Here is a 27,234-nt window from a genome sequence, read left to right as displayed (position 1 = left end):
CCATGTGAATCAAAGTTCTCTTTGATCTATTTTCATCTTTAGTTTTAGGATTTAAAAATATACTGGATCATCTTTTCCTAGTATACACTCTTCACTCCTATTTTTTTTTTTGAAAAATTTCAGTATGTTATTAACACTGAACTGTGGGCAAAAGCCAAACCAACTCACTAAATCTCTTTAATTGCACTGGTCTTTTTTTTGGGCTAAGTAGCTGTTTTGATGTTTTAGTTAGTTCATGTGTGTATATTGATGTCATTGCTGCTTCTTTTATGACTGGTTTAAATACATGTTTTTATACCAATTCCTTTTGATACTCCGTGATTATCTGCATTCTGTTATAATGCATTAAATGCGGACGATCAATCATTATGGTGTACTTCAGTAATCAATAGTGGTCAGTCTAGGCTGTTATCGACGTAAAAGGGAAATGCCACTGATCCGTGTGAGCATGCTGAACTGCAGCCAACCAACAGAAGATTCTTACAGCAGATCCACCCTGCAGGCAAACGTATGTGAAGTGGCTGATGGTGTGAAACAACAGCACTGGTGTTCTGTTTGGGCCTTAAAGGCAGAGGAATGAGACAGTGTAATTGAAATTGTTAGACATGAAACTTTCTTGGTTAACGCTAAATCATGTAGCTCCATTTTGTTCTTTGATCTCTTTTCTGCACTCTTACTTCAGATATACATCTATTCGCTCTCTTTCTCTCTTCTCAAGAAAAAAAAAAGATAAAATAAGCGGGGATTGGAGGGTCAGCCAGAATAAACATTTTTTTTGTCATTCCGGCAAATGAAACACCTGGTGCTGGTAAATGCAGAGGACATATTTCACATTGCCTTGACGTTTAGAATTAATGCAGCATCAAATTGTTTTAAAAATGGGGACAGACACTACCTAGAGTAAATCATACGCCCCCTTTTATTAAAGTTCGCCTCAGAATTTATGCTTTGAATCTGACAGGATAGCCTGCATAGAGTCGACAAATGAGACTTGGGAGTAGGATGAGGGTCTCACGCCGAAACAGTTCTCAGACAACATGTTGTAATGTGAACAGGAAGTTTAGATTCAGCCACTGAAGCTGCAGCTTTTTCTCGATTATTTCCCCCCATTTTCTTTTTTGCTTTTAGATAATTATTTCTCAGTATTTGCTGTTGTAACTGGGGTCATGGAAGAATTTCTCTAACTCTCAGATGCTATCACAAACACATCAGATACACATAGTTGATATGATGAAAAGGAAGAAAATTCTGTTTGCCTGTAAAACTGTAAATGAGATGGGAAGATTTGCTTTGTGTTTGCAGAGCTGATGTTTTGAACGTAGAGCAGAGGACACTAGATTTGACGCACTGGGTTTGATTCTTGATCTGTGATTCAGAGTAGCTGATCACTGTGTTCAAGCATCAAACTATGATGGTGATCGTTGACTTAAGGGTTTACTCCACAGTGTCACAGCTGACGACCAGAAATCCTTTTTCTGTCCAACAATAGGCGATTGAACAGATTATTGCAAAGAAAAGTAATGTAAATGCTTATTAAAGTACAGGATTTTTAACCTATATACCTCTTTCTGTCCCCGCAGATCTATTGACTATGTCATTGATAAGCTTTTGACGACAGCATTGCACTTTGTTTAGCTGGCAGCGTCTTGCCTATGAGCAGGGAGCTGTATACAGCATCTTGTGTGCTGTGTTGTGGTGTCTGCTGACTTCTGTGTACAGCCTGTGGTTCATTCCATAAATATCTGTGGCCTCTGTGATGTTATTCTCAGGCCCTCCACTCTGTGAGAAGATTGTACCACAACACTTGTATTCGTCGGCCTGCAGTTAGAGGTTTAGGGAGATTAGGAGGGAGAAAACCCCAGCCTGGGCCCAGCTATACATTTTTTATGGCCATTTATGCATATGACTCCAATGTAGTGTGCAAAAAAGGGGAGAAGATAGAGAGAAGGGAGTATTAGGACTCACCACAAGGGAATCAAACAAGTAAACCACAACTTATTTTCCTCCTCTTTTTTGGCACAGTGAGATAGTGATGCTGGCCCGTTTGCCTTAGGAACAAACGGGCCAACACTTTGGTCTTAATAAAGTTTGAACAGCTATCCAGTCAATTTGTTGTAGAATTGTTCCAATGGGATACATTGTTATTATTTTGGGTAAAGTTGCCAAAACTGTCCCTTTAGTCTATAATCCATGTATTTGTTTCCTGAACTGCTTATGCATCTTATTCAGATTAAGCTAATTTTAAACATGTTACTTTTTAAATCAAAGGGTTCAGCATTTACCAGAAACAAAATCTCAACTCTGGGAACAAGATATCTGAGGATAAGTAAGATGTGTTTCTGCAGGGTTTGAATTAAACAAAAAGAATATAATATAAACTCCTTAGAAAGAGTAAATGCTAAAAGTGTGCAGTGTATGTCACTGTACTTCCCCAAACACCCAAAATGAGCTCATTAAACCCTTCCATTTTATTTTTCATTTTAAAGCTGAAATAGCCATACAGATACAGCGCGGATCATTTTTTCCTCTCATCTGTCTGCATCTTTGTGTTGGAAGCAACATGGATTTCTGCATGCTTTGTTCAGTGGCACTGAAGGTGACAGACCTTAATGCAGAGCTTCCCGGAAACTGTTCATGTGTTTTGGCATATTGCTGTCAGTCAGCTCGGGATGCATGCTGACAGAGGCAAGAGGGATCATGCCTCAGCTGTCCTTCACTCATAAAGGGCCTGATCCAGGGGTTGACCGCATGACCACAGGGATCCAACCTCAGTGATTGTGTGTGTGTGTGTGCGAATGGCTCATCCTGAAGCAGGATATTAGGGTTCTAAGAATACACCCTGCCTCGGAAGCTCTGTGCTCAACTGCAGCGTGCGATATACACATTCTAGCTCTGGTGTGTGTGTGTGTGCCTGAAAATGTGCATTTGCAGTCAAACCCCAGCCTTGTGCATAATTGTGTTTTAGTTCCTTTTCTGCCTGCTCATGACATGTTGATGTTCTAGCATCCTGCGTGGTTGGTTTGAAGCTGTCATTTTAATGACAATGAGACTCAGACTGGCCAGTCACACAGCAGTAGCAGGGGCCAGGTGGACTATCAGGGGAATAGAAATACAGTATTGACAGTCAGTGTGTCTCTACTTTGTCTAGTTTCTTTTTCCTCCATAAAATTAACACAGAAATAGCTGAACTTGAGCCATGTGTCGAGATACACAAAGAGGTTTCACAAAGTGCATTTGGAGGACGAGTTATAGCCCCTTTTTTCTTATAGCAGTGAAGCTACATGTAGCTGTAGTGTTGTTACAATTATCAGTAGTTTACTTCCATAATAGAATAGTTTCTGAAATCCACTTTTATAATTGTGGTGCTCATTAGGTTTACAACATAATGTGGCCACCAGATTGTAAACATTTACACACATTTGCTTTTTTCTAATGATTCACCCATGTATATCTGCACACGTGTATGTGTGTGGTCAGTAGTCTCCCGCCAAAGTTATCAATGGGCTACATAGTCGAACATCACACCAGAGCAGAACTAACTGAAGTACAACAGAGGGGAAAAAAAGAAGTCGACCTCGAGAAGGAAGGAATGTGCAGATGCTTTCAAATGTCCATGTGTGAAGCCACAAGCTCTGCTGCGGCTCTGGGAAGCCAGTAAGAAACCAGTGGCATAATTGCCTAATGCTTGTGTAACAAGAGGCACATTACAACCCCAGGAGGCCCAGCTAGACTTGAAAGAACAAGAAGCTGGCACTAAAGTGGGCTTAGATTTGTCTTCCTCCTCCCAGTCTTTACCAGTTTTTAAAGTCCTTACTGCTTGGAATAGTTTATTTTAATGTATATAATGTAAACTAATGTGTTTAATTACTCCCCCTACAACTCTATTTTCACTTTGATTTTAGAAGGAGAACATTTCTTTTTAAATAAACAAATTCAGTGTTTTATGTGGTCCTGAGTTATGTTCATGTGTGCATGTGTGTATATATCTATATCTCTCTCTATATATAGATATAGATATATTCCCAGCATATGAACACAGGTCTTTAGCTTAACGATCTGTTTCACTTAGAGAGGCCATTGAGTTATTATGAATGTTTACATACATCAGTTGTGTTCTGCATGAATCAGATATCAGACACAGTAGATTAGATTCCCGAGGCTGTCGTGGACACTTTGCTGTGCGTATTTGGTTGAACTCGCCCCAGAATTTGTTCATGGGATCAAAATGGGCCAGTTTTACAGCTAGTTGCGTTGTGTGTGAGAACGTCAGTCATGTTACTTTAGCTGCAGGTTTGAAGGAAATATGAAGCCACATTATAGACAACTTTGGTGTGTGGTCCCCTGTCTTCCCTCTATAACTTACCACACACCCGTGTACACACACACACATGCACAACAGCCCTCCAATCAGCACCCCACCCATGTCAATTTATCATCGCACTGCTCTTGTTACGCACATGTTACCGGGGCAAAAATTATTAACTGAAGCAAATATGCTTTGCTCCATATTTTTATGCTGAAATGAAATGTCCAACTGTTGGCAAAGCCTCCCTTTCATTCCTCTGTAATGAAGATGAGCCAGTGTTTAAAGCAATCTTGTCCTCCCTTGATTTGTATTCCATCTCCTCTTCTTAAATCTAAGCAGGGATTTTAAGAGTGGGGGTTTTTTTTGGGTTTTTTTTTTTTTTCAGGTCTCGCATTATCTGCAGTCAGTAATGGGCTGGTATTGTTAGTTTTTAAAAGCTGCAAAATAGTTTTTAAGCAGAAGAAGGTTTTTTTTGAAGGATGATATCAGCTGGAGATATTCAGCTATACATATGTATCTGTATCTACACAGACACACACATATTTGAAACACAAAAACATCCAATACACAAATTTGCCAAGTCATCTCAAATAGCATTTATTGAAGCGTTTCCTTCTTCTCCTTAGTCTCTCCTTTTCCTCTGCACTGTTCTTGCTGCAGCATTCCATATATCCTCCCCCTTCCCCATTATTTCTTCCCATGTGCTTCTCTCTCCTCTAATCTCCCACTTCTCTGCAGGATGTTGTTGAACATTTTCTACATTTGCCCTCGTCTGTTCCTCACTTTCCACTTTACTTCTTGTTGCGCCCTCTCGTCTGTCTCTTTCTGGTCAGCTCACAGGATGCTTTAGAGCATTTCCTGCCACCAGGGCGACAGGAAAGAGGCACAGTGAACCTCTGTTTGATGTGCCATCTCCTTTAATTCTTTACACCTGGACTTCTTTTCTGCACAGATTTTCTGCTCAACAGAAGCACTACTTGTTCCACTCCTTCCTTCCTTCCTTCCTAAACCATCTCTCACTCCATTTTTTCATTCTCTCCCCGCAGCCTCTGACTGCACAGCATGCTATTTGTCCAATATGTTTTTCAGATATCCATGGAGTCACAGGGGGCTGTTGTGTTAGCATCAGATCTTTTTCATCTCTCAATTCCCCGTTTTTTTGTTGTTGTTTTTTAAAAAAAAGCAGCCCTGTCCAGTTACTAGCTTGACTCAGACACTGCTTAAGATCTACTTTGCATGTTTTTGATTGTAATCTCCCCCTCTCTGCTACTTTTTTTATTATTACTATGTGTTTCTTTTCCCGTTGTTTTTTTCCCCCCTATTCAACGTTCTCTGTGCCTGCAGCTGTTTAGGATGTCGGCATGGCGGTCAGAAGCTTTGGCATTGTGTTGTTTGAATGCCATATTTTCACAGCACTGCCTGTTTAGAGTTGTGGTTTGTCAGGAGCCTGGCCTGCAGGGGCCACTTCCTTCTCACTGTTCTGGAGTCACTGTACCAAAACACTGACTGGCAAGAGAGGAGAGGGGAGAGTGAAGGAGGCTATTAAAAGACAAAAAAGTGACTTTGTTGGGAACTGTGTAAAGAAAACATGTGAAACATGTTTTCAAACAAGAAGAACTGAAAGACTGAACAGAGATGAGATGTTGCAGGTTTTTCTATTCATTCTGTGCTTGTATGAGTTAAATATTTCTACTCAGTCTGTTTATCACACAACAGTTTCATCTTTCTTTCCCATCCTTTTGGGTTTTTTTCCCCCATTTTGTGTTTCTCACGTCGTGCGTGTTCTTCGTCCTGGAACAAGGTCTTTGCCACCAAACAGACAGAAACGACTCATCTCGTGCTGATTCTTAGAGAACACTGTCACTGCACATGTACAGTATGGTGGGTCCAGATGCGAATGATTGAACACAGCCTTTATTATAGTTCTGTGGAACGCTATTTCAGCACTCTGTTAGTTGATACAGGGGATCCCAGCAATACTTAACCTAGTAACACCTTGACTTTCCCTACACTGACAACTCAAAATGACTCAAAAAGTCCAGGAGTACTCTCCCCTTGTGTGATTCCCTCAGTTAGCGAGGGAAAAGGGGAAATCTCCCATATAGAAATGTCACTTTGTGTAAATACTCTTGGAGGTCTGGATGAATTTGAGATCCGCTTCAGAATTATAAACATTGGCTCCACAGTCATTCGCAGAGGAGGAAGAATTAGCTGATGTAGGAAGCATGTGTGCCCCAGATTATTGTAATTATTTTATGCTGTTTTTCCTTGCTGACATAAAAGTATTTGGATACTATCTCACGAGAAAGCAGTTGCAGTGTTGCAGTCCTGGGCAGCACCAGAGGCTTTTAAGCTGCTCTCGTATTCTCAAAGTCCGAGCCGTCTCTCCTTTAAGCTTGCGATTTAGACATACGTTTTTAATTCCTTTATGTGTGGCGCTTCCAGCAGCAAGTTGTTGTATTTTGTTTCATTCTGTCTTTTGTTTGCTGGAAAGAAATTTGAATTAGAACAAAATGTTGTTTAAGGTCGAGGCAAACGTCAGTGAGAAGGACCTACTGTTTTAGTTATCCAATTACATGTTTGTTCAGCCTGTCTGCTTAACCTGTAGCATACGTTAACCTAATCAAATATGGCCATCATTTCCCTGACTTTGTTTAGGAAAGTTTTTGCTCTTTGTCTGAAGAAGGATAGGGCCTTGATATGTAATCTGGCTGCTTTAAACATTTGTCAGAATTCAATAATTGCTGTAAACACAGTGTAATCAACTTCAAAGGCTCTGCCAGAGAGACTCGTTTTCACAGATAAAAATGAGCATCTTCAAAAATACACACAACACAACTGTTTCTGTACTAATGTGAACCAGCTTGGCAATACTGAACCACTTAATCAATATCAAGTGGAAAAAAACAGTAGTGGTTCATGCAGTTGGATCCATAAAATGAGCTTAATTTTACAGCTCCATAAAACACTCTTTTTGCCGGAGCACGACTTCTTTATGTGCAGGAGTAAACTTCGATTTTGGATGCTTATCGTGTGCCTATGTGTCTGAGCGCTGTGCTGTGTAACATTCGTACAGTTTTGTGAGAGACTCCTTGGTTTTCTGTTTCTTGTCTGTGTTGATGGTGTGTGCAGTGGCTGTATGCATACTGAGTATTTCTACTAAGTATGCATCACTGCTTCACCTATTTTACTTACAACTGCACTGGCTTGGGTCCCGAGTCATTCTAAATCCTTTATATATCAAAGGGGTTTCAGACACTTCAGGCTTTGTCAGTCAGACCTACTGAACACACAGGGGTTGCCAGAGACCTGTAGCAAGCTTTGGATCAGGAATCTTCCGAGTTTTCCAATAATTGGTGTAAAAGTAACACCGAGGTGTGGGCCTGTTTTTCTTTAACTTGATGAAGATGATTGCACGTAAGGGTAAGCCAGATTCTTAACCACCCCTGCCATGTTCTCTGCTGCATCCAGTTATGAATAATCTATTCCGTGCATGTGTTTAGCGATTAATTAGAGATAAGGCCTCTCAAATTAAAATGGTTGTGGGATTACGTCACTTTGAAAATTGCTTGGTGGGGACACAAATCTGGTTTCAATCTGAGTTCTGAGGAAGTAAGCATTCCCTTCACACCTCGGCACCAGGGACCCACTGCTGAAACTCATCCTGACATGTTTTATAAAAGCAGTATTATGTCCATTTTCAGAGCAGAGAGGAAGCATATCAAATCTGTTACTGCTAAGAGAGGAAGTGATTTCACAAGCACTGGCCCATTCAGATTTGTGGGAGAAATCGTAGGGTTGTCCCTTTGTGACACGTAGACTCTCAAACACACACAAATGCAATTATTACCAGCGTCAGCTTCGAGCGTGTATTGCTGGAAAGGATCTGAGATGGACTAATATGCACACAGGTCTGCAGGTTCAGTTGTTGAGGATCCAAGGACCCTTTTCAACTAGATCCTTTGCAGATGTACCTGCTGTAGGATGCAATCCAATAAGAAGTCATTGCCCTTAAAAAGTCACTGAATTACTGTCCCTGTTACCCAGGAATGCTCCGTGCTTGGAGCTAGCAGCAGAAGCGACAGAGGAGCAGAGTTAAAGCTAAACAGACCAGGCTAGCTATGTGTCTGTTTGCGTGTGTGCATGTGTGCATGCGTCCATGCATGCGTGCGTGCAGCCATAACTAAGGCGAAGCAGAACAGGAGCAGTGGGGTTGAGGACGACATCTGTGCATTTCAATAAATGGCCCTTGCAGTGCTATTAGCCAGGACAAACTGCAGAGTACTTTAGACTGAAAGTTTGGAGGTGCATCAAAGTTCTGACTGATGTGTAGCCAAGGATATGCAATAAGTACGTCTTTAAAAAGACTTTTGATATAATGTGTTAATAAATGAGTCAGTATCCACCATGTGACTGTAGAAAACGTATTGAGCTGTATAGTAAATCTTAGAATATAACAAAAGATTAGCAGTTTCATTTGTGCAGTCAGTGAATGTGTGTGTGAATTCCATGAAATGCACATCTGCTGAAGCCAAAAGAAATACCTGTTCAGTCTTAAGGCATGGCTTGTTTTTTGTTTTGTTTTTTCTGCAACATGGAGATCTGATGCAAGAATCCGATTATGAATTACGAGCGTGATGAGCCTATAAATTACACCGGCCAGACTGTCATGTTTAACATGCCATCGTGGAGAGCACATGTTATCCAGTGACTTTTACGCCTAACGCAGACTGTTTATAACATTATAACTTCTCTGACATGTAAACTGCATGGGAGATAAATGACTTCTGTAATTATGATATGTTGAAATCAAAGTGCAAACACTGACTTTTAGTATACACCATGTCATTGTAAACAGAGGCCCGTCTTCAGTAGTGCTTTCTCTTAACGTCTTACCATCGCGTACCGCTGTCATGAGGGTGGTTTGAGCTCGAACTAAGCCCAGCTTGTATTGTATATAGAAGTAATAGTTTCCTCCTAAGATCTTGTGTAAATATGATATAATTGGTCGAGTATGAGTGTCTTTAAAGTGCAATCAACGTAATGAATAACATGCTTCTGTTGGGAGTAGCAGGGGAGATGAGTAATGCTGCTGGGCTAAAATAAAAAAGAATAGATTGAGTTTTTGTCATGGAAGTTTGTCAGTACATCAAAGCCAATACACAATTCAGGAAAGCAGCAATTTCTGTTTATTGTGTACTGTGCCAGTGAGAAAAAAAATCAATCAACTAAAGATTGGATTTGTTGTACTTGGCTAAAAAGTAAGTATTTTGTTATTGCCAACTGTGACAAATTAGGTGCATTGTTTTGGTTTTGTTGTCTTGGATATTTTGTTTCTCGCGACTGTGTTCGACTCCTTTTGAAAAAGCTCCAGTCATCAAAAATCATTTTAGTAGCAGTGTCATTAAAGTCCTTCGGTGACTGCGTCTTAGATTCTGCTGACTTGCTTTATTCCACAACATCATTTTCCCCTCGTGCTCTGAGAGCTACTCGGCATTCTTGTTCGGAGCCTTAATTACTATAATTGGTAGATGCAAATTAAGAGCAATTGGACTTGACTGGGGTCATAAATCCACACCTCAGAAGTTGCCGAATTTCTGGCAATTCAGAGCAGACCACCGTAGGCAGGGGTGCTTAACTTACTAAGTAATTGCTGGTTTCATGAATCATAATGCTTATGAATTCCCCCTCGGCACACACACAAGCCCAGTGGGACTCCGCTTAAAGCCGATGGGAGTCGTGGCAAGCTGATTGTGGAGCTCGGCAGCTCTCCACGACAGAAATACCACGGAGGAGCTGCTGGGTGCTAATGGTGTTTGACCGATAACATTTGGAGGCAGGGAGAGAGATGATCAAAACCTCAACTGAACACTTGCCTTTTTTTTAATAATTCATGGATGAGTGATAGTATTCGTGCTGGTGTCAGAAAAACAGTTTGCCTCTTGGATGTTACTTTAGTGTTTGGAAGAGTGGTTAAGCCCAAGTGAAAAAACACACCGAAGCATGCAGTGTTTCTATTTCATGTGTAGCATGTGTTCCTTCACTTTAAATATACTGCTCAAAACCTAGTACTTGGAAAACTTGTGAACATCTGTTTACAAGCCTAATTTAGCTTGACTTTGCCGAATTAAGCTTGAGATCTCAATGAAATTTCTACTCAGTATGTATGTTTTATCAGGAGAGCAGAAGCAGGGCCCCATCTCTCTCAGCACACACACCCATATTCCTATTTACATATAAACCTGCCTCTGTTGAGCATGGAAGTAGACATGTATTGCATGTGATTGTTGGGGAAATGGAGTGAAACACAGGTCTGGGGTTGAGGGTTCAGATTGCGGGTTTCAGAGTGACGAGATCCAGAAGCCAGTGACGCTTGGTATTACCCCGGTGCTTCCTGGCCCTCTGGCCCTGGGCCAGGGATGGGAATTGGGAATCTGTAGCTAGGGGTTGAGAGAGGAAGGTGAGAGACCGTTCAAAGCCATGGGCCACGATGCACCCTGCCCCAAAGGATCCTGGGCAAGCGGCTTCAGCGCAGCCCACAGCTCCCAAATTCCTAGCATTGGGCCATGAGCCTGAACCAGATCCCACTGTGGTTTGTTTTACAACCTTGAACCACAGCTGGCCTTCAAGCCCTCACTATGGTAATTCTACTTTTGCTCTTTTTCAGCAATCTTTTTACTTATTCACCCCTTTGCTTAACGATTCTTCATCCCTATAGCACTATATGTATGTATTTTACTTTTTTTCTTACAACCCACTTTCTCGTCTCGTGCAAGCTTACATCAAAGTCATCAAAGTTTATCAGTATATACGTTACATAACGTGCATAATAACCGTTTTTATATAGTTGCCGGTAAAATTATTTCATGAATCCCATTGCCAAATCTGCTTCACGTTAAGCACTCTGTCCTCCCACACGTCCACTTAACACAAATCATGACCGATGTTCCGCCCAGCACATGCATAGACCCAAAGAATGCTAAACAGAGGAACAGAAAATGCACTTAATCGCCCATTTTTATTAATTTATCCGAGTATCTCCTGTAAAAAGCATTTGGAACATCGTTTTCTTCTTCTTCTCAGTGATGAAGTATCAGTGAACATCTTATTCCAAGTCCTGCATTTTGGATACTAAACACTGCCATGGCTTTGCTATTTTGTCTGCTGTTTCCCACTGAAGGGCTTGCATTGGGTGGAGGGTTTGATTTTGGGCCATAATAAAGTTGGACCGGGGCCTTCATATTTCAGCTCTGATGCAAAATCGGCCCAGTGGCTTTTTGGACTCAAATTGGGTTTAAATAGTGTCAGAAGAGGGAGAGATGTTTTTTAAAATAATAGCCATGAACGCTGTGAAACAGAACATGCTTATTGCAGAGCTTTTGATCCATTTTTATAAATAGCAGAATTTTGTCGTAAAAAATAATGTTTCTGTGGTCTTTTCCTGCAATTAAAATAAGGTTGGCCGAGGAACAAGGGCAAAACTAAGTACTTGTGCTTGAGAAAAATGCCCCTCCCCTCCATGCCTTCCTCCCTCTCTCTTCCCTGCCCTCCTCATCTGTGAAAGCATGTCATTTATGACTTGTTATTTTCATTTTCCTCTAGATTTTCTGTGTGGTAGTGGCAAGCAGATGTCTGATAATGGGATGTGAGACAGAGCAGAAGGGTGTGTTCCACCTGCCTCTCTCTGCACGCTTTCAGTCGGTCCGTTATACTGTGGGCAGAGTGAATGTCATGCTTTCCCAAAGCATTCCCCGACTCCTCTTGGCCAAGCAGTGTGGTCTTCACATTACCAATCAAATATGTCAAACCACCAGTGTTTTCCCCCCACATGTACAACAAGAAAATCTGGCTTCAATTATTATTGCACCCCAAGGGGAACTTCCAAAATTCCTCCCCTCCTCATTTGTCAGAAATGAAGCTCTCTCGTTTCCTGCGATTTGCTGAAATATGTCTTTTGATATTAAATCACACCGGTTTCCACTGGCTGCATGACCAAGACAAATGTTTATCATATTTATTTATGTCACTGAAGATGACCCTGCAGCTCGGCGATGTAGAGGCTTGGCTGCAGACGCTCATGTTATGTTGATTATGAGTAAGAGTCTCCTAAATAAGCTAACGTTAGGAGATAATTTGGAAAGCATATGAGGTAACTGTGGTTTTCTTTAATGTGAAAAATACCGTTTAGGCACGGGGAGGGTGATGGAGGTACTGTTACAAAAACCCTAATGAATCTAGACTGACACATCCCACCCAAATGTTACAGAGCCCTTGGTTTGATTTATATTATACTTTGTTGATAAATGTGGTTCCAAATGTTGATTAAGGATCTGTTTCACTTGTTTGTATGTCAACAAATCCAAGTAAATCCAGTTATACACCTCTGATCTCCCATTGCCATTGTTTTTGTACTTGGTGCTTATTGTCATAACATCACGCTCTGGTAGAGACCTTTCCAGAGCCGCTAAGCAGGGGAAACGCTATATGAAAATTGCCATTGACGTTGCCGAAACAAATAAAACTACTCATGCTGCTGCTACATCTGTAGCCATTTTAAGCTCTTATTTATACCATTTAAGCTCTCATTTGAATTCACCAGCACAAATAAACATATCATAATGAACCAAAAGCCCTGATGTCATATACAGATGTTGAATTTTGATTATTCCTTTTGCCTCATGAATTCGTCAGGATCTTGTCTCTCAAAGGCAAAATAGATGACATCACTTTTTCTTGGCGCTGACGGGACAGTCTTTGCTCACTTGACTGTAGCAGTTTGGCTACAAACACAGCGCTGCCCACTCCTGACATATCTCTACATCTCCTCTACCACATTACAGTTGGTGTACACTGTACAAGCCTGTGTTTCTGGAGACGGAAACAGCAGGCCAAAGGCAGTAAGAGCCACTCTCCAGACTACCGTGCTGTCCAGCCAGGGTTTAAACAATGTTTACTGCCAGCGATAAGCTGGCATAAATCAAAACTTTATAAAAGGCAAGTGATTTCACCTGAGGCCTGCAGAGGGTTTTTTTTATCTGAGGTCTGGCTGCACAATTCCTTGGTCTTACATTTAGTCATAAATCATCCCGTAAGAAAAATGTGCTACTAAACCACTGAAAAAGCAGAAAGAAGCAGTCAGTAGTGGTTAGGGCCTAGAGCCAGAACATCTTTACTGGTTCACTACAACAGACTACCTGGTGTACCCCTAGGCTCACGTACTTTATCATAACCAAGCATATAAAGTACAGCCTGACACAACCGAACCTCTATAATAATAACTAAAGTCATATTTTTTGCATTTAGTCTATTTGACATCGGCACCTCCTTGTTGAATCTAATGCAAAGTATATTGCACAAGTGAAATTAAACTTAATTGCATTTAATGTGTCTTACTCTTTCCTTCTTACATGATGACTTACTGAACATCCAAACCTCAAAGTAGCCCTAATATGAATACTGACTCAAACTTTTTTTTCATTCAGTCGTGCATTGAACCTTGGCATCCTTCGTGACCCGGGCTCAGAGGTGGAGGATCGTCAATACCAGATCGATCTTCAGTCTATCAACATTGGGACTGCTCAGTGGGAACAGCTTAAACCAGAAAAGGAGGGAATCAAAGGAACTACATCAGCAGAGAGTGAGAGGAGCTCCCAGAACCCTGCGCTGGAGTGGAACATGGCTAGCAGGTCAGGAGCCACTTGGATGTTTCATGAGTTGCTGTGGCGAATTTAATTCTGTCTTGTATGTGTATCACAGGTAGATGTCTCTGTACCAATTACTTTTTTTAATTGACTGATCACACTTCTCACATTTTTGATCCAAAGGTGATCACTCCTATATCCCTTTGTAATCCCACTAGGAGGAAATTAATCTATGTTTTATTGATAGTATAAAACTATCAATAAGTAGTAACCCATCAAGGGCTTGACCTCTACTGCATGAACAACCATGATGACAAAATTATAGATGGTTGGTAAACATGGGAAGAATATATATGCATAGGTCAAGTCTGATGAAGTTGCCTACAAATGTGTGGCTTTTAAAAAAAATAATGTTTTACTAGTGTTTCTGATCTTTGTTTTTTTACTATTTTCATTTCTGGTTTGAATCTTACTGGTTTTAAATTTCATATTTCCACCCCAGTCAGGTAGGTGCATGTGTGGGTGTATGTGTTTAATCTGCTAAGAAAGTCTTGTAATTTATATCAGTCGTAGTTATTGAGTTAGCTCCCTATCATGCAGCCTCTCCATGCACGCTCATAATTACAAGTCCTGTCACTTTTTTCTTAGACTCGGGAGCTAAAACAAGCATGAGTCTAACAGCCTGTTTGGCCCCACATCCTTTTTTCTGCTCATGTTTTGAGAGGGAACAGGACCAAAAATCACAAAATCATAGGCAAAGGTTCCAGATTTGTTCCCTGTCAACTAAAAATAAGCCTCATGGAAGAATGCAGTGCAAAATCAACACGGGCCTGATTGAGACCGAGTAGTCTCAGGTCATTGGGACTTGCTGGCTGAGATACTCACACCTTTCACACATAGATGGGCACACTTTCCAATGCAAACAATACAATACAAGCAAACAGTCATACATACTCATTAGGAATATTTTTTTTTCTTTATTGTATTTCTTACACACAGAGACAGTATGATTGTCTTGGAAGAAGACTTTTCCAAGACAATCATACTGTCTTGGAAAACATGATAGTGATGCTCAGCCCTCAGCTCTCAGACCTCCAATAAGACCTTTTTATTGTGACAGCCAGACTTATTTCATGGGAGCTCTGTTCTTTCAGTTTCTTCCTGAAAGGCATCTTGCTGCACTTTCTCATAAAAGCAAGCACTGCTTGATTTTATGTGCTTCCTTTGTAGGGCTGTTCGATATAACGATATATATCGGATGACGATATAAAAACGTCTATCGTTTCATTTTACGCTATCGTTTGTTTCGTGGTGTCGCAAAATAAACTGTTTACGGCAATATTTTTTCATCGTCACTGTAGTGGCTATATTAATTTCTTAAAGTTCTCTATTTCTCATATATTTAATATAACCACACTACAGACGGACAAGCAACTGTTTTTATGCGTTGTGGTTAGCAACAACAGCATCGCGTGTTCGCTTGTTTATGTTCCACATAAACCTTTCACAATAAAGCTCAAGATCCTGTTGAGACTTTTCAAAATAAACTGAATCACGTGAAAGATGCAGATTATTTACGGATGAGAAGTAAAAAAGAGCCGCCAGGTGCTAAAAAATAAACCTTAGACTCAAACGTTAGAACAGTCTTTTCCCCGCAGCACGCCGTGTAATAAATACTCACAAAGAAAACTGCGGCCGTTACAACTTATGTCTAGAAATGTATAGTTTCATGCATCTGTTAAAACACTCAATTCCAGCTACATGACGCGCAGCTGGAAACACTTCCCGCAGGTCGAGCTGCCCGAGATTCACAGAATTTACAGAAAATGTTACATTTTTGTGATTTATGTCGTTATTCGGACGATAGAATTCTTATATCGGGATATGAGATTTTGGTCATATCGCAAAGCCCTGTTCCTTTGGTTTGTGCTTTTCAGTATATTATTACTACTTCTACACCCCCATGCTACAGTGTTGTTTGGCCTGTTTGTGCTGTTGGTAAACAGATATACTAAATCACAATGGCAAAGTAAAAATAATGGGGTAAATGTTGTTTATATCTTAAAAATGGGTCATTTTAGCCTTTTGCTGGGTGACAACTAAGTAATGTGATTTATCATAATATATTATGCATTATTTAACTTTGGTGGATATAAGTGAAATGTTAATGTGAAATTAAAGCAATGGATTATAAGGTATTATAGCAGTATAAATAGTCGGTCAATATGTGGTTGCTAGATAACATGTCATATAATCTGATATACATAAAAACCATCAAGTACCTAAGATATATCTGTGTATCTGTTTGGTGGCTCAACTCTATAAAGAGATCATGGACACAGAAACAAACACACAGAGATTCTTTGTATTATAGTAAGAACTTCCTCTGTTTCTTGTTGGATTGTGAAAAGATAAAAATTCTTAAACCGTTGTGTTCCCTTTCCAAGAAGACAATGGAGTTTAATATGCATGGGATGTTATCTCTAAACTCTACCTTGATGTTTTTCTGTTGTCTGTGCACCAGTTTTTATTCGCTTGTCTCTAATCCTCCAATCCTGGCCAGGTCAGCTGTAAAATAGCTCTTTTAGGTAGTGGACTTGGGCCTATATTTGTCTTACATTCTTACTACTGTGTCAGAGACGCTCACAAGAGCAAGGGGCTTCTGATCTTTAATCCAGTCACATTCTTTCTTTCTTTCACTCAATATGTTTCTCTGAAATGGGCCTAGTGCCAAGTCCACATTGTCTGAAAGGGCAATGAGGTGACATTCTGGGCTCTCACTTTGGGCTCCAGAAGATGCTAAAAATCTTTAGCATAGATTTAGCTGTCGTAAGACATACTAGAGTGGGTCTGGATTTCTGTTTCAAACTTGATGATTGTATGACCTAATATGTAACAGTTCTTTTTGCACTCAAGAGGATTGACACCCACTTTTATGGAGTAAAGGTCACTAAAGTTTGACTCCTGTTTATAATCAGAAGCTCCTAGCTCTTTATCACTGGATTGTCATTCTTCTTTAGCGTATATTTCTTTTCTGATGTTTCCTCTTTTTCCATTTAACTCCGTAAGATATCGTTTACACAATTAAGGTATACATTTATAGGCAGGTGTGTCTCTATGGTCATACTGATAAGGTCAAAGTCAGTAGTGGTGTTGGGGTCTCGTCCCAGCTCTTCCATTTAACCTTAAAGCAATGCGACTCCCCTCGCTGTAGCAGAAACAGCACTAGAAGCTCGGCAGGGCTTTGGTGCACTGCAGTGTGCTGCGCCTCAGCTACCAACACTACCAAGTCATAGCTGAATGTGTGAGAAAATTCCAGGACACTGAGGAGAGGGGAGCCAAGTTCACAGCTTTACTTGTCTGCTGCAATCATTAACAGAAATACACCACCTTGGTTGCAACAAGTTTTGACACACACCACTTCTAAAGTTCACACCTTTTCCTTTTTCTTTACATTGATACCCTCTCTCTCCCCCCAGCCTTAGACTCACGGTATGTTGATTCTGCTGCTTTTTGGATTTAATTCCAGTAGCGGCTGATCTGCAGTGGCCTCAGTTTGCTTCCTGAGGTTTTGTGAGGAAATTCCAGCACTGTGGATCCACTGACAGGATCTGTCCTCATCACAGTTTGTAGTTGCTGGCTAGGAAAGACCTTGTGTCACAGAGCTGCGAACTCTTCCCATCGCCCCTCCTATCAGTCGCCCAGTGCAGGCTTCCCTTTTGTTCATGCCACTGATATTCCAATTTACTGATTATTCTGCGTCCCACTGAATGAAACAAAAGTCAATCTTTCCATATTTTGTTTTTGTAATGACCCCATTGAAAGGCACGCGCACATACACAGAACCACAGGATTCTCCAGCCCACTCAGAGACTTCCATAATACTGGTAAACTGAGCTTCGGGGCTCCTAGCCTTGCTGGTGAATGATAGCACCTGTCCCCTGCAACGAGACACTCATTGTTTCAATCCCCGTCTGAAGGGAGATTAGCCAACACCAATTGGCCTCACAGATCATTTCACCTCTGAATTAGTCCTCCCTCGAACTCCCCACTCAAAGAAATGTGTCAGAAAATAATCCCTTAAGGGCACTGGTAATGCACATTTGTGTAGCAGAAGTGAATATGATATTGTTTCTGGTTAAGAACTGTACTCAAGGCCACCTAGAAACTGGGCCTTTTATAATCCCAGCCAACTATAAATATTGGAAGCTGTACTGCTTGATTGTTTTAATAGCAGCAGATGTGGCAATTAACACCACCTTATAAAGCCCACTTGTATATTTGTTTTACTGCTAACAAATGTTCCCACAAATATGACTTGATTGTGGGAATGAACATTAGTGAAATGGAGAGTTGATATGAGAAGGTTTCAGCTCGTTCGTGTGTATACAATTAAGAGCTGTTCCCAAATGAGACTTGTCTCACTCAGTCTCTGTTCAAGCTTGCAACTAAAATGCGTAAAAGAAGAAATGTAAAAAATCTCAGTGATGGCAAAAACCTTACAGATCGTTTATACGAGGGGAAGATCAATTTTGAAGTCTCTGTTGTCAAGTTTAGCTTTTCCTCTAATGCTTTGAATCTTAAAACCTAGAACAGCCTTGAAATGCATGTTTGCCTGTCAGCACGACAATAAAACTCTGTTGTGAAGACTTTTTGTGGTTTCAACTGTGTGGTGTGGACGTGCCATCCCCAGGCAGATGGGACGGTCTCACAAAGATTTTTTAAGTACTAACCATGAAAAGATATTAGTAAACAAAAGGAGGGGAGTTTTAGTGAAGATAAAAAGTCCTTTAGGTTTCTATAAGGTATACAAAAGCTTGAATACATTTTTCATGGTTGAGAACAACAGTAGCAAAATAGTAGTTGATGAGGTGTCTGATCTCTGTACAGCATCCGGAGACACCAGGAGCGCCGGGCCATCCTCACGCCGATCCTGACTGACTTCTCTGTCCGGGTCACTGCTGCTCCAGCTATCATCTTCAGCAAGAACCTGTCCCCTGACAGTGGACAGACAGAGGTGAGCATCCACTCAGCGCTACATGAAATACTGCGCATGAATTATTTCTGTAGAGAGTATTCAGATTTTCTGAATGAAAATGTCTCTGCACTGTAGAAAAGTTAAAATCCCCCGGAACTAGGGAAAATTATATCGAAACGTCAAAGTTTAAGTCTGAGAATAGACAAAGATTCTTCTTGTGCCCTTTGACCACGACCTGTTACAACTACGACTGCAGCCATTACTCTCACAATCCGTTGCTCATATGAAAATAGACATTGATTATGTGAGATGTCAAAAGTATTTACATTTTCCTCCTAACGTACAGTAACTTATTCATTAGGAATCGGCCGTCCACCATGTAATGGGAGGTTTTTGACCCCGAGAGTTCAAACCTTTCTGCTTATACAGCTGATGTTTTCTGGCACCGCTCTCTGAGACTTCCTGCCTCTTTGATGCCTCATCCGACCACGCTAACGTGCCCCTTGACAATGCATAACAGCTAATCCATAGTTTGTGCTTAGACACACACACACACACACACACACACACACACACACACACACACACACACACACTCTCTCTCTCTCTCAATGTGATTTGTGTAACTCCCTCAGATATGGAAACTCAGAGCCAGGAACAACAAAACACAACTTTGAACTAAGTCGTGTAGAACAATTTCTATAATAAAAATCATATTCATTTTGTCTAACCGCTAACTACTGTTAGCAGATTTATGCATGGTTCCCACACAAATGTAAAAGCTATTGCTAATGAATCATTAATGTATTGAATGTATTATAGCAGTATGTGGTTCCTCGCCAGGCTATTCTGTAACTGTTATTGTAACCTTAACATGTTCAACCAGTCACTTTGACCGCTAACAGAACTACTAATATTTATAATGTTAATGCACTTCTTATGTTACTATAAATCTAAATGAGAAAAAAGACAGTAGTGACTTTAATTTAAAGCTCAGAATTGACAAAATAAAATTTAAAAACAGTGGCAATACCCTTTGTGGGTTATTGCGCTAGGTCTGCCATGTGTGCGTGTGTGTGGTTCAGTCCACAGTGTTGGTGAGTAATATCCTTTTAGATGTAACCTCCAGCCTGAGTTTTGAACTGCTGGCTGTGGGTGGGACCCCAGAGAGCACAGAGGGAAGAGCGGAAGAAGAGACAGACTTAAGTAAAGATACAAAGATAGTGAGGAGATGGAAAGTAAATAGAAGCGTATACAAGTTACAAAAGATGTTTTCAATGCATTTCCTGTTCTCTCCTCCTACTTCTTCTGTTCATTTTGTCCCCCCCCCCCTTTTTTTTAACTCCCTTTTTTCTCTAGGAGGTGGTGGTGTGTGGCCACTCTCTGGAGGTTAATGTGACTAGCAGTCTGGATTTCTACCTCAGTATTGCTCAGGTCCACCTCCTTCATCAGCTTCTCAGAGACAACATGGTGGGGATGGACGCTCCAGAGAAAGGCTTTGAGGTACATTATAGTGACGTTCCAGCACTACATACAAAATCAAAACCACCCCCTGTTTAAACTTAAAGATGTTTAAACAGTCAGCCTGTGCAGCAATACACAGTTCTCAGTGCTTCTGTCTACCTGAAAGTCCTGTGTCTGTAAGCATAATCTCACACTGCTTGCGATTCTGGATCTCCTCCATTTTGGTTTCAATTTAACTTAGAGGAGTCAAATCTAGTGAGTGGCTTCAGGTGGTTTGCACTGAATCCTCTCCCCGAGATGTCTGAGGACAGCACATGTCAGCACTGGAGGACAGATTTGCAGTGATCCCTCATACCCATGAATATTAAAGAATGAGCATGCACTTGGTTGGGCTCCTGATCCTGGCCTGGCTCCTTTGGTCCTGTAGACTGTGGGTGAAATCACACCAACTAGTGCTCACATAAACATATGCAACACAGGTCACAGTGACATCAGGTGGAATTTTGACTCACACATTCATGCACAACACAAACGTCTTGGTCCATATGGGCACTTACATACTGACAAACAAAGCTACATACATACATAGTATGGACATTTTAGCTGGAGTAAGGTTATCTGAGTAGTTTAACTATGGTTTCTGTAATACTAAAGCTTTGTTTCTTCGGTGTAACAAACCTGAAGTCATGTGTGACTAACAACTCTTTTTATTTCAGGAACTTTTCCTGTAGATATGTGCTGTGCTGACATTAGCTGGATACTGTACATCTGCCAAAAGATCACTTTGTTGATACAATTATGGCTTATTAATTTTTACCCACTAGTCTGCCACAAGTTCACATGAAGCCAATTACTAATCATTGAGCAGCGCAATGCTTGTTTGCTCAAAAATCTATCATTATTATTTCCCAATACTGTGCTCTTAACTATTAGCCGTGACTATTTTGGGTGAATCCAACACATTTAAATATTTACTCACTCAGAGCAAGGCTGTTCTCTAATGTGGGCTTAGTTTACTGCGCTCTGCTCAGCTGCAGCTTTCAGGGCCCTTCCTATTGTTTACAGGACAGGGAGCTCCCAGGCGCCATTTGCCCCGTCTGACCGCTTAATGAAGCTTTCTAATGGAACACAATATAAAAATATTTACCAGCTGTGGTGAGGATGGGAGTTGTAGATGAGGGAAGGGGACAGGGGAAAGAAGAACGGGGGTAATGGGATGAAGTGAAGTGAGTTGATAGTGATTTTACTGTTATCTCCTCTTAACATTCTTTATGGGACGATGTGTGCTTAAGTGCAATGACTGCGTCAGATGACGCAGATAAAGGCCTCTGTAACCTGAAGTAGGCTTTCTCAGGCAAAGTAACAAGTTAAACTTTGTAATCATGTAATCACTGTACAATCTAAAATGGATTAGGACAACTTGGACTAATACAACCGTGTAGAAATGGATAAGAGAAAGGCGCAGTGTGAAGTTTCCTTATTTCTTTTTTGTTCTTCATTTGTTACTTGCACGGTAAGACCATGGGAGGTGCCTGCTGTGCATCTGGTCTTGATTTGGGTGATCTCTGAGCCCTCACCCTTGACTTGTAATGATTCATGGCTTGATTCTGTTGAGGGGCAGCTAACGGCTACAGAGGGTTCATCCAGGTTCAAGGCAGGATGAGAAATTTAAGCAGCTATTCTGGGAGGACTATTGGCAACTGTTTGAAAACTGCAATATGTTATCCACCCCCCCAAAAAAAAAAAATTGTTAGGGTTCACCCTTCAAGAAGGGTGATTTAAATTGGATTGATCACGGTTTATTTTTTCCATTAATCTCTAAAAGCAATGAAATGTAATGCAACGTAATGTATGATGTAGCATCAGTTTTGCTCAGCTTTGCAACACCTTGGCTCACAGTGCAGTCCTGACATGCACCCGAAACATTCCTCTGTGAATTTGGTTTTCTTGTTGAGCTTCTCCAGCTGGAGGAGATGAGATTCCAAATAATGTTAAGGACACTGTGACAGTAGCCGCTGTGTTTATGTTTTTACCCCCAGGCTTTTTCCTAGTTTATACAAGTTTAGGAGCTGTCAATTTTTTGTGCAAAAATATGCATCCGACTGTTTTTATTACTTCTCTTTTTTCATCTGGATTAGGTGAAGTAGAAATTACCCACAAGGTCCAGAATGATGTAATATCAATCACTGCTTTTTGAGAAGTTAGATGTATTTGTGATGGTTCAGCTTTCATGTTTTTTTCATGTATTTCCACACATGCATTTTTAAATTCTTTTGGTCACAGTTATTAACAAGGGGAGGCTATTATGACTTTTCTGCTTTTACCTTATTTATGTCATATGCATGATACAGTGTGCCTTACTGTTTTATAGCAGTGACATTACACAGCATAACAGTATCATTAACAGTGAGCTCAGTCAGTGTGTCTTCACCTCTGTGCAGCTGCAGAGCTCGGAGGTTATACTGAATAAATGTGGTCTGGCTTTGACTTTTTTGGACATTCTGTGAAACTATTTGTACCTCCATCTATCTCAGTGTCGTAAGTCTTTTGGCAGCTGAGTCTGTCCGGCTGCTTGGCCCTTCAACAGGGAGGTTAGTATGACTTAGACATGATCAGGTCTGGTGTGTACTACAAAAACCCATTTCTCAAGCTGCAGAGCCCTCTAGTGGTGTTTTGAACTAAGGCATTTAGGCCCCACTCCCACCCCCTGCTAACACATTTCACCCACTGTCATCATAGAATATCAGAAGTACATACCCTGACAGTGTTCAGAGTGTGGGTTAAGAACAGGTAGAGTCAACAATCTTCAGGTTTCATGTAATAAAGTTCAGATGTCTTTCCATTTGTAATTTCCACAGTATTAGAAACTGGATTTGGAATGTCTTTTTTTAATTCAATCCCAGCTTCAGTAATGATATTTATAGAATTTGGCATTTTTTGTTTGTTCTTATTTTATACAACCTGTTCAAAAGATTAAATTAAAACCAGGTCCCAGAACTCAAGCATCTGGTACAGGGGAGTTGTTTTTGTTGTGCTCCAACAAACCATCTCCGTTCTCACAGTCAGCACTGTCCCCAGCTAGAGTTTAAATTAAACACTGCTCTTTACTCACTCTCTCTTATTTCCAAATCCTTTCCTCTGATTTTTTTTCTTTTTTCTTAGCATGCTGTTTGTCTTGAACAGATTCTCCACAATCCCAGGCACTCATTTCAAACGGTTCCATTGCCCCTCACAGCTGTGTTTTATTGTCTTGGTTAATGAATTTGTTTTGTAGGGGCTTTTGGGTTCCCTGGCAGTGGTGAGGCAAGACACTCGTTCAGGCAGCGCGTTCAAGTGTTGTGTGTGATTTCAGTCATTTCTAGACACTGTGCTGTGTTCAAAGGAGTCTGTCCACACATACACATTGTAATGGCCTTTCCATGCATACATACATGTTAGATTTTTATTTTCTCATAATCTCTTTCATACCCTCTTATTGTGCTTTATCGACAGTTACCAGTTTCCACTTAAAATGATTGAGATGCAAAACATGTGCTTCTTTATGACCGAACAGCTGATTTCTAAGCACTAGATAAGCAGATGTGTTGCTCCTTGAATCACTTCATCGTAGGGATGTTTATTGCAGCATTATGATCCATCATTTTTTGTGCTCGATGTTAATGATGATAAAGTGAGGCTGAGTTCAGTTTAGGCAGCAGGAGGACCCTCAGCCAGGGAGCTATGAATAGATGATGGAGCAGTTTGTGGTACTTATCTCACTGCTATGTCATCAGCTGTGTCACCAAGCAACACAGAAATGCAGACCCATACCACGCACACACACACACACACTCTGTCATACACATTGTTTCCACATTCTCAACATGGTAACTGTATTCTGCTTTTATTTGGGAGCCAGGACTCTTAATGGTTCTTTATGACTGAACAGCTGACCCGTGTGTGTGTGTGTGTGTGTGTGTGTGTGTGTGTGTGTGTGTGTGTGTGTGTGTCAGCTCTGCTATGACGTTATTTGTTCTCTAGAAGACAGAGTAAAAGATTTAGATGACAGTGTGTGAAAGTGTGCAAGTTTGTTCCTGACAGTCTTTCAGTTATTCTGTATCATTTTCTGATTTTACTGTGTGCCTTTTATACGCTTGCTACAGTAATAAGCAAACATATTATTTTAGCAGTGATAATAATACTTTTTTATTTTTATCACTCTCTTTCACACACACACAGACACACATAGTAAAAAAAGCACATACAGAGGCAGCCCGGGTCAGCCATGTGCTCGTACCACAGTGTTAGAGGAAAATACCCTCTGGTGCAGGGGAAGTCCCGGTCGGCTTCATCTTCCACCTCATCCTGGGATGATTACACGCATGGGAAACGGGGATTTAGACTTCCTCCAACACTCATGTACACACACACACACACACAAACAAACACACATATATCCCCACTGATGCCAGTGCACACACAAACATGTAAAGGGTTGTATACAGGTTTACAAGATGTTATCAGGTTGGACTGTCTGAAGTATAAATCCTAGAAAATACATCAAGTTCCCAGTCACCCATTATTGCCTTCTCTCTGTTTACCTTGTCCAACTTTCTTTCCCACACTGTCTATCCCATTCAATCTTTTCTCCATCGTGGAACTGGCACGTCTGCTTGCTGGAAGAGTGTTGGCTCTTCCATAGCTAGCTAGTTACTGGACTAAATGGCTGCTATTGGGCAGGGTTCCTCCTCTGGAGACAATAATACTGTGCTGTTACATCTGTTTAGTCTTAAATGTCTACCCTTAAGGAGGCATAGTGGCTTTTTTTTCCTGAAATAATTGTCCACACAGCCACACTCAACTACACTTACTAGATTTAAAAACTGTCCCTTATAAAAAAAAACGAGTTTAGTGTGTTTTATGGTTTAAAATAAAATGTCATAGTGTCATGTATACTGATGTGCCATACTGTTTCGTGATGGGGCCTCCTCAGAGCTCCCATTAGTCTGGGATTACATGAGCAAACAGAATACAGTTCTGTGACAGGTCATCCTTTCAAATATCTTGAGAATTTTGCATAATGTTAAGTATAATAACCAAATAAAAGTAACTCACTCTTACCAAATACTGCTAAATGTTACTGTGGGAGCGTGGAAGCTTGATGGCCTGTATATAGCTCTCTTTCACGTAGGAGTGTTAGCTGGATGTCAAAAGCACGTAGGACAGCTTATCTTAGCCACGGTGCTGTTGACAAGCTTGGCTCAGCGAGCGACCTGCGGCCGAATCCTCGTCTGTATATGTTTAAAGTAAACCGTTTCCCAAGCCACTCCTCTTTGTGATGAGTGTTTCATATTGTCTTGTAGCTGTTGAGCTTTGAGAACTCGATTATCTTTCTTGACCTCTGATCTTTCCAGGACAGTAAGGTGTCAGAGGATCTTTTCAGTGCTCTGCTGGCCAACAGAAATAAGGAGACATGAAATGAGGGTAAAAATCTAAAGCATGGAAAGGTAACAGAGCAGACAGTGGAGACAGCTTGAGAGAGGTTTGCCAAATGAGAGAAGAAGGAAGAGAGTAAGGAAGAAATGTTCAAAGATGAGTACAGCGTCTGAATGTGGTGTTTGCTTTGATTCCTGTCTCCGTCCAAAGAATTTGTCTGTAAAGCTGGGAGCTGATGTTCCTGAGAGGTCAGCTCTTAACCAGTCAACCTGGCTATTAACCCTCTCTGAGGGCCAGATTCCTTTCACCCTGACCTTTTCCCATCCTGCTTAGCACTATTTTCATTCGCCCGGTTGCTGCTGAGAGGAATAATAAATAAAGCTCCTTGTGCAGCTGTCTCCTTTTCCATTTTGGCTGCCTTAGATCTGTAAAGTAAGTGTCGTCTCAGCTTATCTTAAACATACATATTTTCATAGCCAATGTTCATCTTGCTGCCCTTCTTTTGTTATGAAACCATATCTTTTTCTTTTTTTCCCTGTGTCTAACTGACCCTTCTGTGTGAATCAACTGCTAATTGACAGCCAGTCATAACAGCTCACCTTCCCTGTTCAGCCTCTGCACTCCAACCAACCTTCTTCTCAGAGCATAACCGTGGCACATTCTTAAATTGGCCCCTTGGAAACTCAATCTATTTGAGATCAGTAGCAGCTGAATTTGCTCTCTCCTCAATCGGTTTTGGCAAAATTGGCGTGAAAACTCCAGATAAAATCACAAAGCTCGGAATTCTGTTAGAGCAGGGAAACAAATGGTGCCTTTGAGGAAAGGCAGGAGGCCCCCGCCGTGAACCCAGAGATCGAGTGACAACTCAGGTGAGCAGGAGTGCCCTCTCTCTCTGCCTGCAAGGGAAACAGGGTCATAAACCCAGGGGACTAGTAAAAGCAATGTGCAGGCCAGCTAGCAGACACTATGGTAGATTTTGTTCAGTGTAAAAACACAGAATTTTTGTCCAGTGAAGTGAAAAGAGGAAATAGTTGTGGGGGTATTTTTTCTTCCATCCACCTGTAAAAGCAAGATTCCACCTAGAAAAACAGGTGATGGGGAAGATTAAGTAACTCGAACATTGCAATAAAAGTGTGAGTGTGTAGTGTCTTTGTTATTCTCCTTTTTCTTTCTTGTCTTTTTGCGTTATGGTCTGCAGAAGCATTGAGTTCTGCTAAAACAAAATGCGACATCCTTAATTCAGTTAATTGAAAGATTCACAAGAGGTCATTCAGCGACGAGAGTAGTTGTAATGTGTACTGCATTATGGCGTGAGTTATTGTGCCACATGTGTTCTTAATGTTAGTGATGGAGGAACCGAGCATTATTCCATGTATACAAGAACTGTTATCTATCAGTACATTTGTGAACTGAATATGTTTAAGTTTGCG

At 40.9% G+C, this 27,234-nt stretch overlaps 1 protein-coding gene across 3 annotated transcripts in view; it reads left to right on the top strand.

The window, feature by feature from the left end:
- Positions 1 to 27,234, top strand: part of vps13b (vacuolar protein sorting 13 homolog B) — a 301,321-nt gene that overhangs the window by 175,438 nt on the left and 98,649 nt on the right. For all 3 annotated transcript variants that reach the window (XM_086310380.1, XM_086310381.1, XM_086310379.1), the window contains 3 exons: positions 13,789 to 13,992; positions 18,838 to 18,964; positions 20,285 to 20,428. In XM_086310380.1, coding sequence (XP_086166506.1) covers positions 13,789 to 13,992; positions 18,838 to 18,964; positions 20,285 to 20,428 — 475 coding nt within the window. The remainder of the gene's footprint in view (positions 1 to 13,788; positions 13,993 to 18,837; positions 18,965 to 20,284; positions 20,429 to 27,234) is intronic.

The sequence above is a fragment of the Aulonocara sp. 'chitande type north' Nkhata Bay genome, linkage group LG11, assembly GCF_057382095.1.
Source record: "Aulonocara sp. 'chitande type north' Nkhata Bay isolate Kocher_YH1m ecotype deep benthic linkage group LG11, A_spYH_male_GT1.1, whole genome shotgun sequence".
Classification (NCBI taxonomy): domain Eukaryota; kingdom Metazoa; phylum Chordata; class Actinopteri; order Cichliformes; family Cichlidae; genus Aulonocara; species Aulonocara sp. 'chitande type north' Nkhata Bay.
The sequence above is the reverse complement of the archived record's forward strand: the minus strand, read 5'-3'. Positions and strand labels throughout refer to the sequence as shown.